General features: G+C 35.3%; 1 protein-coding gene across 1 annotated transcript; it reads left to right on the top strand.

The window, feature by feature from the left end:
- The first annotated feature begins 2,653 nt into the window (after positions 1-2,653).
- On the top strand, positions 2,654-13,571 carry nme4 (NME/NM23 nucleoside diphosphate kinase 4). Its single transcript, XM_056453185.1, has 5 exons — positions 2,654-2,884; positions 7,925-8,055; positions 8,135-8,236; positions 9,685-9,797; positions 12,951-13,571. Exons 1-5 carry the CDS (start codon positions 2,770-2,772, stop codon positions 13,069-13,071), a joined length of 582 nt encoding a protein of 193 aa, XP_056309160.1. The 5' UTR covers positions 2,654-2,769; the 3' UTR covers positions 13,072-13,571.
- Positions 13,572-15,833: the final 2,262 nt, after the last annotated feature.

The raw sequence follows: 15,833 nt of genomic DNA, 5'->3' as shown, positions 1-15,833 counted from the left end.
GGTCAGTACGCAATGATTTATTTAAATATTTGAAAAAATATTTAAAAAACGAAATCTTATCTATGAACTGTTCTGTTCTGCTTTGTTTTCTTTGTTCGCTCGTTACTACACCCGTACACATCGCTGAAGTCCAGCATCTTCACATTGGCTTTAATCTTGACTAGTGCAGTTGAATGAATTTTGTCCTGGGAGCACTGTACAAATATGGCGGTGCTGTTGACGCATGCCCAGGATCTGTTTGCGATATCTAGTGTATATATCTATGGTCCAAAACGGTTGTTGCTAGATCAGATATGGTTGCGGCCGGAAGAATTATTTATAATTTTTATTACATTTCCCATTACTTGTATTTTATTAACATTCACCCCAACTCCAACCGTCACAATAATGTAAAAACAGTAGTTGTACTTATTATTATTATGTACTTATTATTTATGTTATTTATTAAATTACCCAATAAATTGCATTTTTTACACCTTCCCTTACCCTAACCATAAACCTAACCGTTATAGTGCTGTAAAAATATTAATTATTGTTATACAGTGTCACAAAATGATGCATTTTGCAGCTGTATCCTATCTAGACTTTGCCTCTAAGATGTGTCTTTAAATGTAAATGAGATAAACCATTCTATCACGTCAATCCAAATGGATTTCAGTTGACTGTAGGAAACAAGCCTTTAACTGAATTGAACTGAGCGTTAAATCCTCTTTACATGATCGTCTTTATCAGTGTAATATCATATCTCAGCTGTTTGTGTGGCATTATCAGTGACCGATGCGTTTCCTGTTATCACCACTCAGTTAATGTGAGTGCAATCACCTGTGTGAAATGATCAAATGTAGTCGTTTCTGTTTGTGTTTGTTCTCCTCCAAAGGCTAATGTTCATTGTTTTGTCGCTCTGCCAGGCATCGATCATTGCCTATTTGTTTTGCGACCAAACTTTCCTTTTAGGATAATATTGCTGAAACTGAACACATGACGAACGGGCTTTTAGAAGAACGTGTATTTAATTTGACCGTTGTACAGTACTTATTTATTGCTTATTTTAAATACGTTACAATAATTAAAAAGACACGTAGGCTACAACATGGTTATTTTACAATTATACTAATTTATTAGTTATATGTTTCTTTAATTATGTGAAAATGTATAGTGTGTCAGTAAATTAGAGTCGTAGTAAATAATATTACACAGTACTTTACTGTTTTCTACAATTAAATGTACAATACTACGCCACAGATTACTCTATTAAAAATTAACATGTTTATTACAATTTATAAATTCACTACAGGATAATACTTATAGTGAAAATATATGCAGTATAATACACTTGACTATAGTATGGTCCACAAATACTATAGTATTTACTATTACTATAGTATTTTTTCATAAAAAAATTTATAAATTTGAAGAAACAATATTGCAAGTGTTAAAAAATTAAATGTATAGTTAAAAAGAATGTGTGCGTGTGTGTGTGTAAATAATGAATTTTTCTCAGTTCTGAATATTTTACATAATATTTATAATATTAAATAATATTTGTTTATATTCAGCTAATAATTTCCTTATTTAATTTTTAATAAAATTACAGGTTCTAAGTTCTGTTTGTTAAAAACCAAAATAATTCGAACCGTGAGATTCGTGATCCGTTACACCACTAATATATCTATCTATCTATCTATCTATCTATCTATCTATCTATCTATCTATCTATCTATCTATCTATCTATCTATCTATCTATCTATCTATCTATCTATCTATCTATCTATCTATCTATCTTTCTCTCTCTCTCTCTCTCTCTCTCTCTCTCTCTCTCTCTCTCTCTCTCTCTCTCTATATATATATATATATATATATATATATATATATATATATATATATATATATATATATATATTAGTGGTGTAATGGAATGTTACACAATGTTATATGAAGAGTTTAGATGCAAAAAACTGTAAATGCTGTCTGAAATTTTCTTTTTGAAAAATTTCTGTCTGAAATTTTTTTTATCAGGCTCCTGTGAGTAGGGTCAGTAAATTAACGTTTATGGCAAAAAGTAAGTCCTTTTTATGTTCTTTAAAGTGAAATAACACAACATAAACAAAGGAGGGGGAGAAAAAATTTCATCATTAATGGAAATTTCAGATGGCACTTTCAGATAGTTTTTGTATCTGAATTATTTTTTATATATATATATATATATATATATATATATATATATATATATATATATATATATATATATATATATATATAATGGAATACACACACACACACACGCCATTTGAAGTGGATCATAAAGTTTGTGAAAATTTTCTAAAACTATTGGACAACACCTATTCTCGTCTTTTTTGATCCACAAAAAGTAAAAGTATTCATTTACTTGTAAACGTCTTATTATTTACATGGCTAAATATGTGTGTGTTAAAATGTGTGTGTTTGCATTTCTTTCAAGGCTTTCCAAACAGGAAATGGTGTTAATTAAGTGGTTGTGTTTGTGCACGTGATGTCCGGTAATGTCCATTGGTAATGTCACTATAATTTGAGGGCCTCTTTCTTTCCCATGATGCTGCTACGCGCGCACACACACACGCTCTCTCTCTCTCTCTCTTTCGCCTCATCTAAACACTGGACGCTTGACTTTGACCTCTCAGGTGAATGACCGCACGCGTGTGTATCGGTCCGGGGGTTAAAAGCTTCGGGACCAGGTTTTGGAGTTGTAAAAGTTCTGCTCGGTGAAGCTAAGTCACGGGCTTGACCTGGAAATGAATATGATGGCGGTCAGGTTTGCTCTCCGCGTCCACGCAGCGCGAGCGGTCACGCGGAATTCCACGCGCGCCCCGGGTCTCGGAGCCGCGCGCAGCCTCAGCAGTGACTCAGGTCAGTCAGTTTACAAACATCTGTTTTTTAAAGTAGTTCGAGTGAATAAATGTTTTCTATTTCAAACTGTTGTCCTAAAGGTTAAAGTTTGGAACAGGGATAGCTAATGATACCAAGACAATACCATGTAAATAGATATTTATCGTGGAAATGCCGTTTTACAACGTGTAACATTTGTAACAACTAACGTTAGCGATTTTAGGACAACTAGGTTACATTGTTAATGTTATGGTTAGGAAATTTTAGAAATGTTACTTTACATTTGATATTAATCATGGTAGTTAAAGAATATGTTTTGTGTACGTTATATAGGCCTAAAACATACATAAGGATAATAAAATATTAATCGACTAAATAAAATGAATTAATACGTTATGCTTAACAGTATTGTCATGTTGTGTGAATATGGCTATAGGCATGCAGTAAAGTACTTTATGTGCATGTTTTCTATAATTTATTTTATTCATTTATTTATATTTGCTTGTGATAGTAACTCATAAGCGTTAATTTTGCACGAGCTGTGGTCGGTCCTCTCGTGATCACTGATTGGTTAATTGTGTTACTGTGTCCTCACGTGGCACAGCGCTGCTGACTGCATTACATTAGGTTAGACAGGAGCTTATACTGTATATGAAGAAAGTGGTTTGAGACTGATATAACTTAATAGATAACTTAAAGGGTCAGTTCACCACAAAATGAAAATGTAATCACCATTTACTCTCACTCAAGTGCCTCTAACCTTTTAGGAATTTCTTCTGTTAAACGCAAAAAGATATTCTGAAGGATGTTTTGGAAAAAAGCAGCCATCGACATCCTTAGTAAGAATAAACAATACTATGGAGGTCAATGGCTGTTTCTTCCCCAACATTCCTCAGAATATCTTCTTTTGTGCTTTGCACTTAAGGGTGAGTAAATAATGACAATTTTCATTATTTGGGTGAAGTATTCCTTTAACAAAAAGGATTTTGACTAGGGCTGAACAATATATCATTACAGCATCGATATTGCAATGTGTGTATCTGCCATAGTCATTGCAGGATTGGATTAAAGATTAAAAGATAAATGTATTAGTATGTATATATATTTCTTAATTTATACAATTTTGACTGTATTTTTTGTTTGATTGTTCAATTTCTGTACTTGAATATGGTTAGACTCCCCAGAAAACCATAAAGCACTGTATATTTCACTTTTACATTTGCTCATATTTATATATGCTTGAAATTTATTATATTTATGCAAATGCACTGCATATAAAAAGCCTTGATCGTCCCAGTAGATCTAAATTAACAAAATCTTCCCAAATAGAGCTATTCAAATCATCTGCTGAAATTATATTCAATATCGCAGCAAAACAAAATATCGCAATGTCAGATTTTTCCAATATTGTGCAGCCCTAATTTTGACACATCACTGGTTCTCGTTGAATAATAAAAATCACACACGCCTCGGTCCTTATTAATAACCAGATTGCCCCCCCCCCCCCCCCCCCCCAAGTTATATTCCATTACTTAAACTGCAGTTTTAAATGTGTTTCTTTTAAACTTCTATTTTAATTTAATTTAAACTTTTTTTTTTTTTTACTTAAAACCATGTATAGCATAAAAACCCTATATTCAATTAGATCATATACTACGATTAGTACATGTGCTATGGTATTGCCATCCATTTACTATGGTACTGCAGTCGTACTAAAAATATATATATATATGATTGTTATTTGCATATTTTTAGAGCCCTAACTGTATGAATGTAGTGAGTTGTATCTCTCTGCGATTGGCTAGAATAAAGCAGGCAGTCAGTGTGTGAGGGTCATACTGAGAGCACGTGTGTGTGTGTGTGTGTGTGTGTGTGTGTGTGTGTGTGTGTGTGTGTGTGTTATTAACCTGAACAATGTTATTTTTCCCAAATTATATTGCCTTACTAAAAATAGCACTTTTAATTCACAGTATTTAATAGCCTTTTGTTTTATCTACCAATAATACCATAGTGATTTTACATTATTTTACCTCAATTAATTGAAAAGCACCAAAATGTACTTTAATTTTTAAAATTGTTTAATAAGATCATATACTAGGATTAATACAAGTACTACGTAATTGCCATCTCTGCACTATGGTGCTGCAGTCGTAATTGAATAAAAATCTGATTGTTGTTTGCATATTTTTAGAGCCCTAACTGTATGAATGTAGTGAGCTGTAACTGTCTCTGTCTCTGTGATTGGCCAGATGAATGTAGGCACTGAGTGTGTGAGGGTCATACTGAGAGCACATGAGTGTGTTATTAACCTGAACAATGTTTTTTTTTTCTCCCAACTTGAATTCCCTTACTAAAAACAGTACTTTTAATTGACTATTTTTTTAACCTTTTATTTTATTTACCACTAATACCCTTGTTATTTTACCGCAGTTAATTGAAAAGCACCAAAATGTACCTCAATTTTGCATCGATACTTCCATGTGTAGAACCACGTATAGCATAAAAACCATATATTCAGTTACATACAATACATATAAAAGTGCTACAGTATTACCATCACTGTGAAAACTGACATATTCTTATTGTTACTTACTTTTTTACAGCCCTAATTGTATGAATGTAGTGAGCTGTAACCAGTGATGTAAAGTAACTAATTACAAATACTTAAATTACTATAATTGAGTAGTTTTTCTCAGGAATTGTAATTTACTAAGTAGTTTTAAAAATGTGTACTTTTACTTTCCCTTGAGTACATTTTTAGTGCTTTATCTGTACATTTACTCCACTACTTTTCTTCAACCTGCAGGCACTACTTTATTTTTCTTGTCTGTGGGGATTAGAAAAATCAGTCCTGTGATTCTTGTCCAATCAAATCACACACTGAACTACCTCAAGACATGGGCGATTTATAATTGCAGCAAACTGTTTGGAAGCACTAAAAGTGTCCATGAAGATGTCCAAAATCTTTACACGCAGTGATCAAGAGTCTGTTTAGACTGCATGTCGCTGATGAGAAAATGACGGATGTTTACTGTATGATGACTGAAATAGCCTTAAACACCCAGCAGACACAAGATGTGAACATGGCGTCAGATTGACTTTGTACCCCAATGTCATGGGGATGTTGCATTTTGTTTGGAAATGAAAATTGGGTTGACGTCAGAACTCAATGTCAGACCTACATCAATGTCCATCTTCCAACCTAAAATGAACCAAATATCAACGTCTAATGATGTTACAGCTTGATGTTGTGTGGACGTTACCACTATGTGTCTATCAGACGTTGGATTTTGGTTGCCATACCAGACGGATAAATGTTAGTATTTGATGTCAATATGACGTTGGTTTAAGATGTTGGCTGGATTTTGGATTTTGGTCACTTTCCAACACAACCGAAAGTCATTTGACGTCATTATTGGATGTCAAAATAACGTTGTCTTTAGACGCTGGCTAGACTTGAATTTTGGTCACCTGACATCACAACCTAAATCTAAACTAATATTAACGTCTTGTGACATTGTGTGCCTAATGGGCAATAACTAAATGCACTACAGTATTTTACGTTTACACACATTCACAAATTACATATAGAGTTGAGGTCAGAATTATTAGACCCCCTTGATTTTTTTTTTTTTTTTTTTTTTTTTTTTTTTTTTTTCTTATTTTTAAAATATTTCCCAAATGATGTTTAACAGAGCAAGGAAATTTTCACAGTGTGTCTGATAATGTTTTTTCTTATTTTCTTATTTGTTTTATTTCGGCTAGAGTAAAAGCAGTTTTTAATTTTTTAAAAGCCATTTTAAGGTCAAAATTATTAGCCCCTTTAAGCTATATTTTTTCCGATAGTCTACAGAGCAAACCATCATTATACAATAACTTGCCTAATAAGCCTAACCTGCCTAGTTAACCTAATTAACCTAGTTAAGTCTTTAAATGTCACTTTAAGCTGTATAGAAGTGTCTTGAAAAATATCTAATCATATTATTTACTGTCATCATGGCAAAGATAAAATAAATCAGTTATTAAAACTATTATGTTTAGAAATGTGTCGAAAAAATCTTCAACTTCAACTGTAAATGCATCACCCACTACTCTTGTGTCCTTTAAAAGGGCTACTTTTTTTACTCATACTTTAAGTAATATTTACAACAGATATTTTTTCTCTACTTGCGCTACGTTTTTACGCAAGTAATGGTACTTAAGTATAATTTTTCAGTACTCTTTTAACCCCTGGCTGTAACTCTCTCTGTGATTGGCCAGATGAAAGTAGGCAGTCAGTGTGTGAGGGTCATACTGAGAGCACATGAGTGTGTGCGTGTGTGTGTTATTAACCTGAACAATATATTTTTTCAAGTTATATTCTCTTACTAAAAATAATTAGCTATTCTAAATTGAGCCTAAAACAAGTTTTCCGTTTGCCTGTACAAATGATGTTAAATTTGATATTTAGGAGAGAGAACCCAAAAGAAGTGCATACTTTTAATAGTGATATACAGTTATGATTTGCCTTTGAACTGTGAACTTTATTTTTATATTTCCTGTGTAATGTTTAATAGAGTGAGAAGAAAGTTTTATTTCTTTGAGTTTGGCTAGAAAAAATAAAAGTTTAAAAGGATTTTTCTGCTCAAGATTATTAGCCCCCTTAATGAATATATTTTTAAGGCCTAAGTTACTTAACTTGCCTTAATGTAAATACCTACAGTACTTTTACATTTGTACTACATACAATACTTTTACAGCATTTACATTGCACTTTAAGCTGAATGCTAGCACAAAATATAATGTACCGTCATCATGACAAAGACAAAAAAAGCCATTAGAAATTATTTATTAGAACTCTGAACAATTATTATGTTTTACAAATGTGTTGAAAATCCCTGTTAAACAGCACTTTAGAAAATGAAAATTTCACAGGAGGGCTGTAATAATTCTGCATTCAACTGTACATGTTGGCCTGCGTTTCATCCAGTAGATGGCGCTGTTGGTTTAAAATGGATCATTGCTCAGAAAAAAGACTGTATTTAAACTGCTGTGTATTGCTCTGTGTTTGTCCTGCTGTAGATTTCTCCGGCATTAATGAACGCACTTTGGTTGCTGTGAAGCCTGACGGTGTTCAGAGGCGTCTGATTGGTGAGGTCATCAAGCGCTTTGAGCAGCGAGGATTCCGATTGGTGGGTCTGAAGATGCTGCAGGTGAGCAAACCTCTCATAATTCAAAATCATAACTGTGAGACCTGTTTGTACATCGTGTGTGTGTGTGTGTCTGTTTCAGGCTCCTGACAAGCTTTTAGCGCAGCATTACGTGTCTCTGCAGAAGAAACCCTTTTACTCCAGCCTGCTTTACTACATGACCTCTGGCCCCATAGTCGCCATGGTAAGGACCAATCAAACATGCACTTCTGCAAAACAGCTTGTAATAAATAATATCATAATAATATTTCTGTTGTGTGTAAATCGCACATAAGAACATGAAACTGATAAGCGAATGCATTTGACAAGCTGTGCAGCATACAATGAGGATACACTAACTTGGATTTCAAGTGAACTTGATGATCACCCAAACCTTTTTTTGTTTCACCCAAATTGTGATTTAAAATGCTAAATAACATGTATGGTAGGTGGATGTCACTTGTTTAATACTTTTCATACATCTTTATACATTTTCAGCAGTATGGTATTTATTTTTTCACCAGATCATTTTGCCTAGATATTTTTTTATTTAAATTTTTTTAAGCATTTTGAAGCAATAGTTTATCCAACAATGACATATTTACTCACCCTCAGGCCACTGACGGTGACTTCAGTAGAACAGAAGATTTTTAGCTGAATTCCTGGTTTATTGTTAGTTCGTATAATGGAAGTCTATGGTTATCCATTTTTGAGAATAAATATAAACGCAAACAGACGTTTACAAATCAATCCCCATGGCTCCTGATGATACTCTGAGGTCTTATAAAGAAAAAAAATCATTCTGTGCAAGAAATTGAATATTGTTTATATGATTTTTGGGTGAACTATCCATTTAAGTCATGAGCTGAATTAACTAGATAAAAAGTCTTTTGTTATATTGTGCAAAAACGCATTTTAAATCTGCATATATATATATATATATATATATATATATATATATATATATATATATATATATATATATATATATATATACACATACATACATACACACACACACACACACACACACACACACACACACACACACACACACACACACACACACACACACACACATATATATATATGTATATATACACACACACACACACATATATATATATATATATATATATATATATATATATATATATATATATATATATATATATTACTTATCAGGTGTCACCACAGCGGAATGAACCACCAACTATTCTGGCATGCTGGACATCCCCTTCCAGCCGCAACCCAGTATTGGGGAAACACCCATATACTCTCACATTCACAGACACACATACATTATGGCCAATTTAGTTCATCCAATTCACCTGTACCGCATGTCTTTGGACTGTGGGGGAAACCGGAGCACCTGGAGGAAACCCTCGCGAACTCTGGAAGAACATGCAAACTCCACGCAGAAATGTCACTCGCCCAGCCGGGACTCGAACTAGCGACCTCATTGCTGTGAGGCCACAGTGCTAACCACCGAGCTACCGTGTTGCCCTAACTGTACACGTTCAGTCTAAAATATTACAACACATACCAATAAAGGAATTGCATTTGTTTAGTTACATTTATGCTTATTGTACCAAGTGGTTTAGTCTATTAATTAATGATGCATCACAGACTGTCCTGCTTTGACTTGTTCAGGTTTGGGAGGGTCATAATGTGGTGAAGACGTCCCGCATGATGGTGGGAGACACAGACCCTGCAGCTGCAGCTCCGGGGACTATCAGAGGAGACTTCAGCGTTCACATCAGCAGGTATTATTACACCCAAACTGACCTCAGACCTGCTCCAAACAACACTAACTAACTTTAGTCAATATATTAAAGCCATTAACATGAACTAACTATGCAAATAAAAGTATAACGCATTTAAAAAGACTAATTAAACCTTAACATTTACTAAACATGAGCTAACATGAACTAAAAATGCAAAGCTGTATTTTAAATGAATAAAAATAAACTAGCATTAACAAGTATTAAAGGGATGGTTCACATAAATTCAGTCATTACTCGACCTTTTTTGTGTTCAACAGAAAAAAAGACACTCAAAGGAAGAATGTTGAAAAAAGCTATTGACTACCATAGTATTTTTTTTCCTACTATGGAAGTCAATAGCTGCTTTTTTATTCCTCCAAAACTTTATGATATCTGTTGTGTTCAACATAAGAATCTCATAAACGTTTAGAACAACTTGTGTGAGTAAATGATGAGAATTTTTTCAGTTTTAGGTGAACTGTCCCTTTAATGCTGCAACAGATGCATCATCTAACATTCACCAAGGGAATGTTATTAAATCTGCTTCAGTAGCCGCATTTCCACTATCGGGCCAGTGCGAGCCAGGGCTTTAATCGGGCCAGGCCAATAGCCCGGGAGGTTGAGAAATGAGGCCGAAATCATGTCGCGTTTCCACTGTCGGGCTAGTTGCTCGCAGCGCGTCACGCAAACACCGTCCCCAGAACGTCCCCTGAATCAAACGTCACACAACCCGTCACACAACCAGCCCACTTCAGCGGGAACAAAAAACTCAAATTATAACCACAAACACAACCTGGCATCACTACGAAAGCTGGAAGATGGAGAACACCGAAGCAATTGCTTTTTTACTGTTTGTGGTCTGTTGGTGTAAGGCCAGACAGCGATCCCTGGATAAGGACATTCGAGTTCGGCGGCGTTTACTTCGAACACAGATTTTGGCTACAAGGCGAGTGAGTTGATCAAGCGCGATAGCAAAACAAATGTAAGGGAAGAAAGCATCTTGTCTCCTCTTTACCTGACAGGAAAACTCCGCCTTTGTACGTAACCCCGCCCCGAAGCCCCAGTTGGCCCTCCTTGGCCCAAGGTATTCGGCGGGCCGAAAAAGGCCGAACGCTGGGCCCAAGGAAGCCCCGCTTTGGCCCGATTACGCCCCGGAAGTGATAGTGGAAACGCGACTGGCCTTGGCTCGCTCGCTTTAGACGCGATAGTGGAAACGCGGCTAAACGTACACTGTACTATTGATAAAGTTCACTATAAGCTGGAGGATGCATGTACAGTGCTGCTTGAATCAGTGAACGAGAATAATTTAATGACTAAATATGAGTGATCATACAAAATGCATAGTTAATATACATGTTTTTTTTAAAACCTCAGTTTCCAGATTTTCAAATAGTGGCAAAATGTTGTTTTATCATAAACTAACACCAGAAAGCTTATTTATTTAAAATAAGTCTTTTGTGTCTATAGAATGTGTCTGTCAAGTTTCAGCTCAAAACACCCATCAGATTATTTATTATACCTTTCAGAATATTGGAAATTTCTGCTCTGAACACAATGTAGCTGTTTTTGTGGCCTGTGCTTTTAATGCTTGTTCTCCTCACCCACTGTTCCCATGTGCTGGTCATGCTGGGTTTACACCAGACGTGAAAAGAAATGTCAAGCGGGAGTGTTTTACATGTTAAGTCAATGTGCGAATGACGTAATTCGCATGAATGAAGCGGTGCGAGTAAAGCTGCGGTCACACTTGACTTTTCTTCCCATAGACTTCCATTCATACACGCGCGAATGCGTCAGACCGGAAACGCAGGGTCATGCGTCAAGTTTCGCATGTCGCTGCAGTGCAAAGTTCAAGCTTGGTGAACTCTGACCTGCGAAATCGCATCACTTGACTGCGTGAGACCAATCAAGGATCAAAACACGACCTCTCTGGACAGAAATTTAAAACATGGAGCAATCGCTTGCTTTTTAAAATATCTAATAAGCTTGTTTAATCCCGCCCCTTTTCGCAGCGCAGTACGACAGAATTTCGCACACACAAAGCCCAGTGTGACCGTAGCTTTAAACGTTTTGTTTGATTGACGCGCATATCATGTGTTTTGTGCAAATCGCTCGAGTTCGAAAATGTGAGCTTCAGCAGACATTCGCACAGCGTTAACCAATCAGGAGCTTGCTCTTGTGGGGGCGTGATTGTAATGTTGCACCTGTTGTTAGAATAGCGCAATTTATTTGCGTGCCTCAATATCTTGGCTGCGTTAGATGAACAGCACAGAGATAGACATGAAGGAAGCAGATCTCATGTAACGTGTGTGAAAAATACTACAGTAAGAACTTTACCAATGACTATTTGATTTATTTGTTGTGGAGTTAATTCAAGCCTTTCTGCAACAATGAGTCACACACAATGTTGTTACAAAGTTCACGCACACAGACCGCGTGTATTTAGCTTTGCATTGTTTTTGCACGCAAATGTGGCAGGATGCACATTAATATACACTGCTGTATGGATATCCGTTATGTTAATGTACAAAAAATAAACCTGATTTAACGTCCATAAATCGGGATTGAAGCGTCTTCTATTATAATTGTACTGACATGCGGCTGTGGTGATAAAGATGGTAAAATCGCCGTAATTCATTACACACATGCCCTGGTTTAAAAACGTTTTAAACTCGTGAAACTCATTCTTGATGGTGATTGATGATCACAGAGAGCTGAACAGATCTTTTAATCCCAGTTGCTTTTGCGCATGTCTTGTCTTGTTGACTTGATTATACATGTTACTATGGAGACATGTTAATATGCAGCTGTCAATCACTTCGGTGGGTGATGAAAACCGCACTCCTGCGTCACATTGCGCTGGGCCTCAAAATGGGAGGGATTTGGATCCTATTTTAAAAAATTTAAAAACGAAAATTAAAAAAGGATACTTAATGTCTTTATATCACCCCATTATGACTGTGAATACACTACATGCACACAGTTCTGTCCAAACAGCTTACGAAAGATGATTTTCATCATAAGTGTCCTTTTAATAAATCAATATCAATAAATATTTTTTTTGTACCAGGGTCACACATGAAAAAACAACAACATGCATTTTGTATGATCAGTCTAGCTGAGTTGAAGTGAATAAATGTGTGCTCACTGCTTCAGAAATGTGGTGCATGCGTCTGATTCAGTGGAGGGAGCGCAGAGGGAGATCTCGCTGTGGTTTCACTGCTCGGAGCTCGTGGACTGGGAGGGATGCGATCACAAAAACATTTACCACCTCTGAGAGACACACAGCGATGTCTGAGTGCTCACTTCAGTAACCTCTTATGGGACAATTCCAGGTCAATTTCATTAATGGCACAGAACAATCTTGTTTCGCTATATAAATTATCAGTGAAATGTAACAATTGAATGTAAATAGGTTACAATGGTTCTATTTTATATTATAAACCATTTCAAATGTATTTTGAAGAGTGTTTACAAAAGGTGGTCTTCAATATTTTAAAGCTGACATTTTGCTTTGCACAAGTGCTAGTTACAATCGACTAATTTGTTTGAAAGCCTTAATAGTTTATCAATTTTGTTATTTTTTAACACATACAGTGATTAATACACAGTGCGGACCACTTTAAAAGATGTTTAAACAAAGTGGGCTTATGTTTTTTTAATTAAAAAGAAAAATTACTTGCCTTTGTCACCCAATCCCCTCTCTCAGGAAAATAAAATGTAATAACAATACATTAATATATATAGACTGTTCATTTACAAGAAAATATGTTCAATAAATGCTTGCTGTAATATAAAAAAAATGGTTTGTATGTGAATCTATTTAAAGTACTGCAGTTTAGTGATGGCTGTTTATGAAGCAGTTTTTTTCTGTGCAAGTATTTTATTGGCAGACTCTAATGATTTCAGTAAACGTGGCTTCATCATTGCGTAATTTGTTTAGAAAATTCAATGGTATTCTGCAGGGCGATCTGTGTAATATTATAAACTACACATCAACTATGCAGGATCACGCAGAACGCCCTCTAGTGGCTAATCACTGAACAGCTTTGACAGGTTTCATCTGATCTCAAATCAGTTTGATGAGACATTTGTAAAAAGTTAGTCAAAAGTCTCTTGTTGGCCTGGGGTCTGTTCTTCAGAAGTTGGATAACTTGATTACTGTAGCTGGAGTTGGTCATTGACAATTTGATCCAGGATTGTTTTGTTTTTTAAAGGCATCCCAGAGTTCTTGTTATAGCAACAGGTCTGGTAGCTCATCCTGCTTTACACTTTCATGTGTCAGTATTTAGCAATTTATTTAGTTTTACTTTTTAAGAACGGGTTTTCTTTATTATAGTAGCCTGGGCCTATTCAAGTTTCTTAATAAATGGCTGCTTAAATAAATTTTGCATCAAACAGGCATTGGTAAAGGTCTCTGCAACTAAATCACCGGCATATTAGCTGTCAAAACGTGTGCATGACTGCATAAATTATTCATTGTCTTTAAAAAAAACCTGAATATTGGCCATGTCTATTATCATACACAATTTGTACTACAGCTCGGTCGGTACCTTAAAATAGTCCACATTTGTATATAAAAAGTCTCCTTGGGGAGAGAACACCCCCGTTTTTTATTTTGGAGTGTAGATTGCAGAAGTTTTATTTATAATTGTTTTAAAACTATTGTGTGTGCCTATAAATGATGTCTAGTGAACGGAACCTGCATAGTGTTGTAAAAAAATAAATGCGTGAATATAGAAGAGAACCTAGTCCATGAGACTTGAAACAAGCAGAATTCCTTTATTGAAACGTGTTGGTTAATCTGCAGTCAAACAGCGTCTTCGAGAAGTCCATGTGTCTGCAAGAGCCTTCTGGAGGTCTGCAGTCTGCGAGTTTTATCACAAGTCTAAATTAAGACAAAGATGTCCTGTCTATATTGTCTTAGCAAGAGGGGAGATGGCTAAACAAAGCATGCAAATTCAGTATTGGATTCAGCATGATAACCAGCATAAAGGTGTTAGAAACCGGCCCAGCTACTGACCACACAAGTTAATCAACAAAATGGTTTCTGTAGCATGAAAGCATGACCCGCAAATTATGTTCTGGAGACAGAAACCGCCTGACCAGTTGACCGAAAAGAGAAAACAAGTTACACAGCCGTGCTGTGAAACTGACACTTTGCATTACTGTTGAATATAAATTTATATTCCCACAGTAGGCTGTGTATAACAGGTAATAACGTTGTAAATAACGTTCAGTTTGTTGCACAGGGCGATCGTTTGGAAGCCACGCAGGAAGTATGTGTGTGTATTTTCCCTCAGTGAAGGCAGCCATGACATGAGTGCACTCAGCAGTGAAAGTGAAACCGAAAGCTCACACCTCATTTAAATGATCAGATCGCATTTTAAAGTTATGATTACAACAAGCATTTGATGTTTTATCTTTCATACCGAACACAAAGTGTTGTGCATGAAAATAAATATTTACTCTGTCAGTGTAACTACTTTAGTCTAAATAATGTTGAATATAATGCAAGAGGGAATCTCAAATGACTCATTTTACCAGTGAATAGCATGTCTCAAACACAATAATTCAACTTCAGCATTATGAATAGTTGTATTCTGATGTCACTTTACTGTGCATTAACAACTAGAACATATTACAACAATATATATATATAACAAAAGTTTGTTCAAGTCATCCATTCCAAGTCTAAACTAAATGTATCATTTTAACCAACAGTAGAGCTACACACAGGCCTAATATTATTATTGTTGTTTTACCATATGTTTGAGAATTAACAATAATAACAGGCTACTCGCATTAATCTTTATTTTACATCTACAGAATCGGGAGAAAAGCCTGATCTTGTTTTTAAGCAAAAAACAACACAATCGCGATTCTCATTTTAGCCAGAATTGTGTGTGTATATGTGTATATGATGTGCACAACACTTTGTGTTCGGTATGAAAGATAAAACGTATCAAATGCTTGTTGTAATCATAACTTTAAAATGCGATCTGATCATTTAAATGTCGGTTTCACTTTCACTGCTGA

The sequence above is a fragment of the Danio aesculapii genome, chromosome 3 (assembly GCF_903798145.1).
Source record: "Danio aesculapii chromosome 3, fDanAes4.1, whole genome shotgun sequence".
Classification (NCBI taxonomy): domain Eukaryota; kingdom Metazoa; phylum Chordata; class Actinopteri; order Cypriniformes; family Danionidae; genus Danio; species Danio aesculapii.
The sequence above is the reverse complement of the archived record's forward strand: the minus strand, read 5'-3'. Positions and strand labels throughout refer to the sequence as shown.

What these genes read in the sequence shown, in the direction of transcription:
- nme4 (XM_056453185.1), top strand. Translation starts at nt 2,770, where the DNA reads ATGAATATGATGGCGGTCAGGTTTGCTCTCCGCGTCCACGCAGCGCGA. An exon ending in CTGGCCCCATAGTCGCCATG is followed by an intron (nt 8,237 to 9,684) that starts GTAAGGACCAAT and finishes TGACTTGTTCAG; the next exon opens with GTTTGGGAGGGTCATAATGT. An exon ending in TTCAGCGTTCACATCAGCAG is followed by an intron (nt 9,798 to 12,950) that starts GTATTATTACAC and finishes TCACTGCTTCAG; the next exon opens with AAATGTGGTGCATGCGTCTG.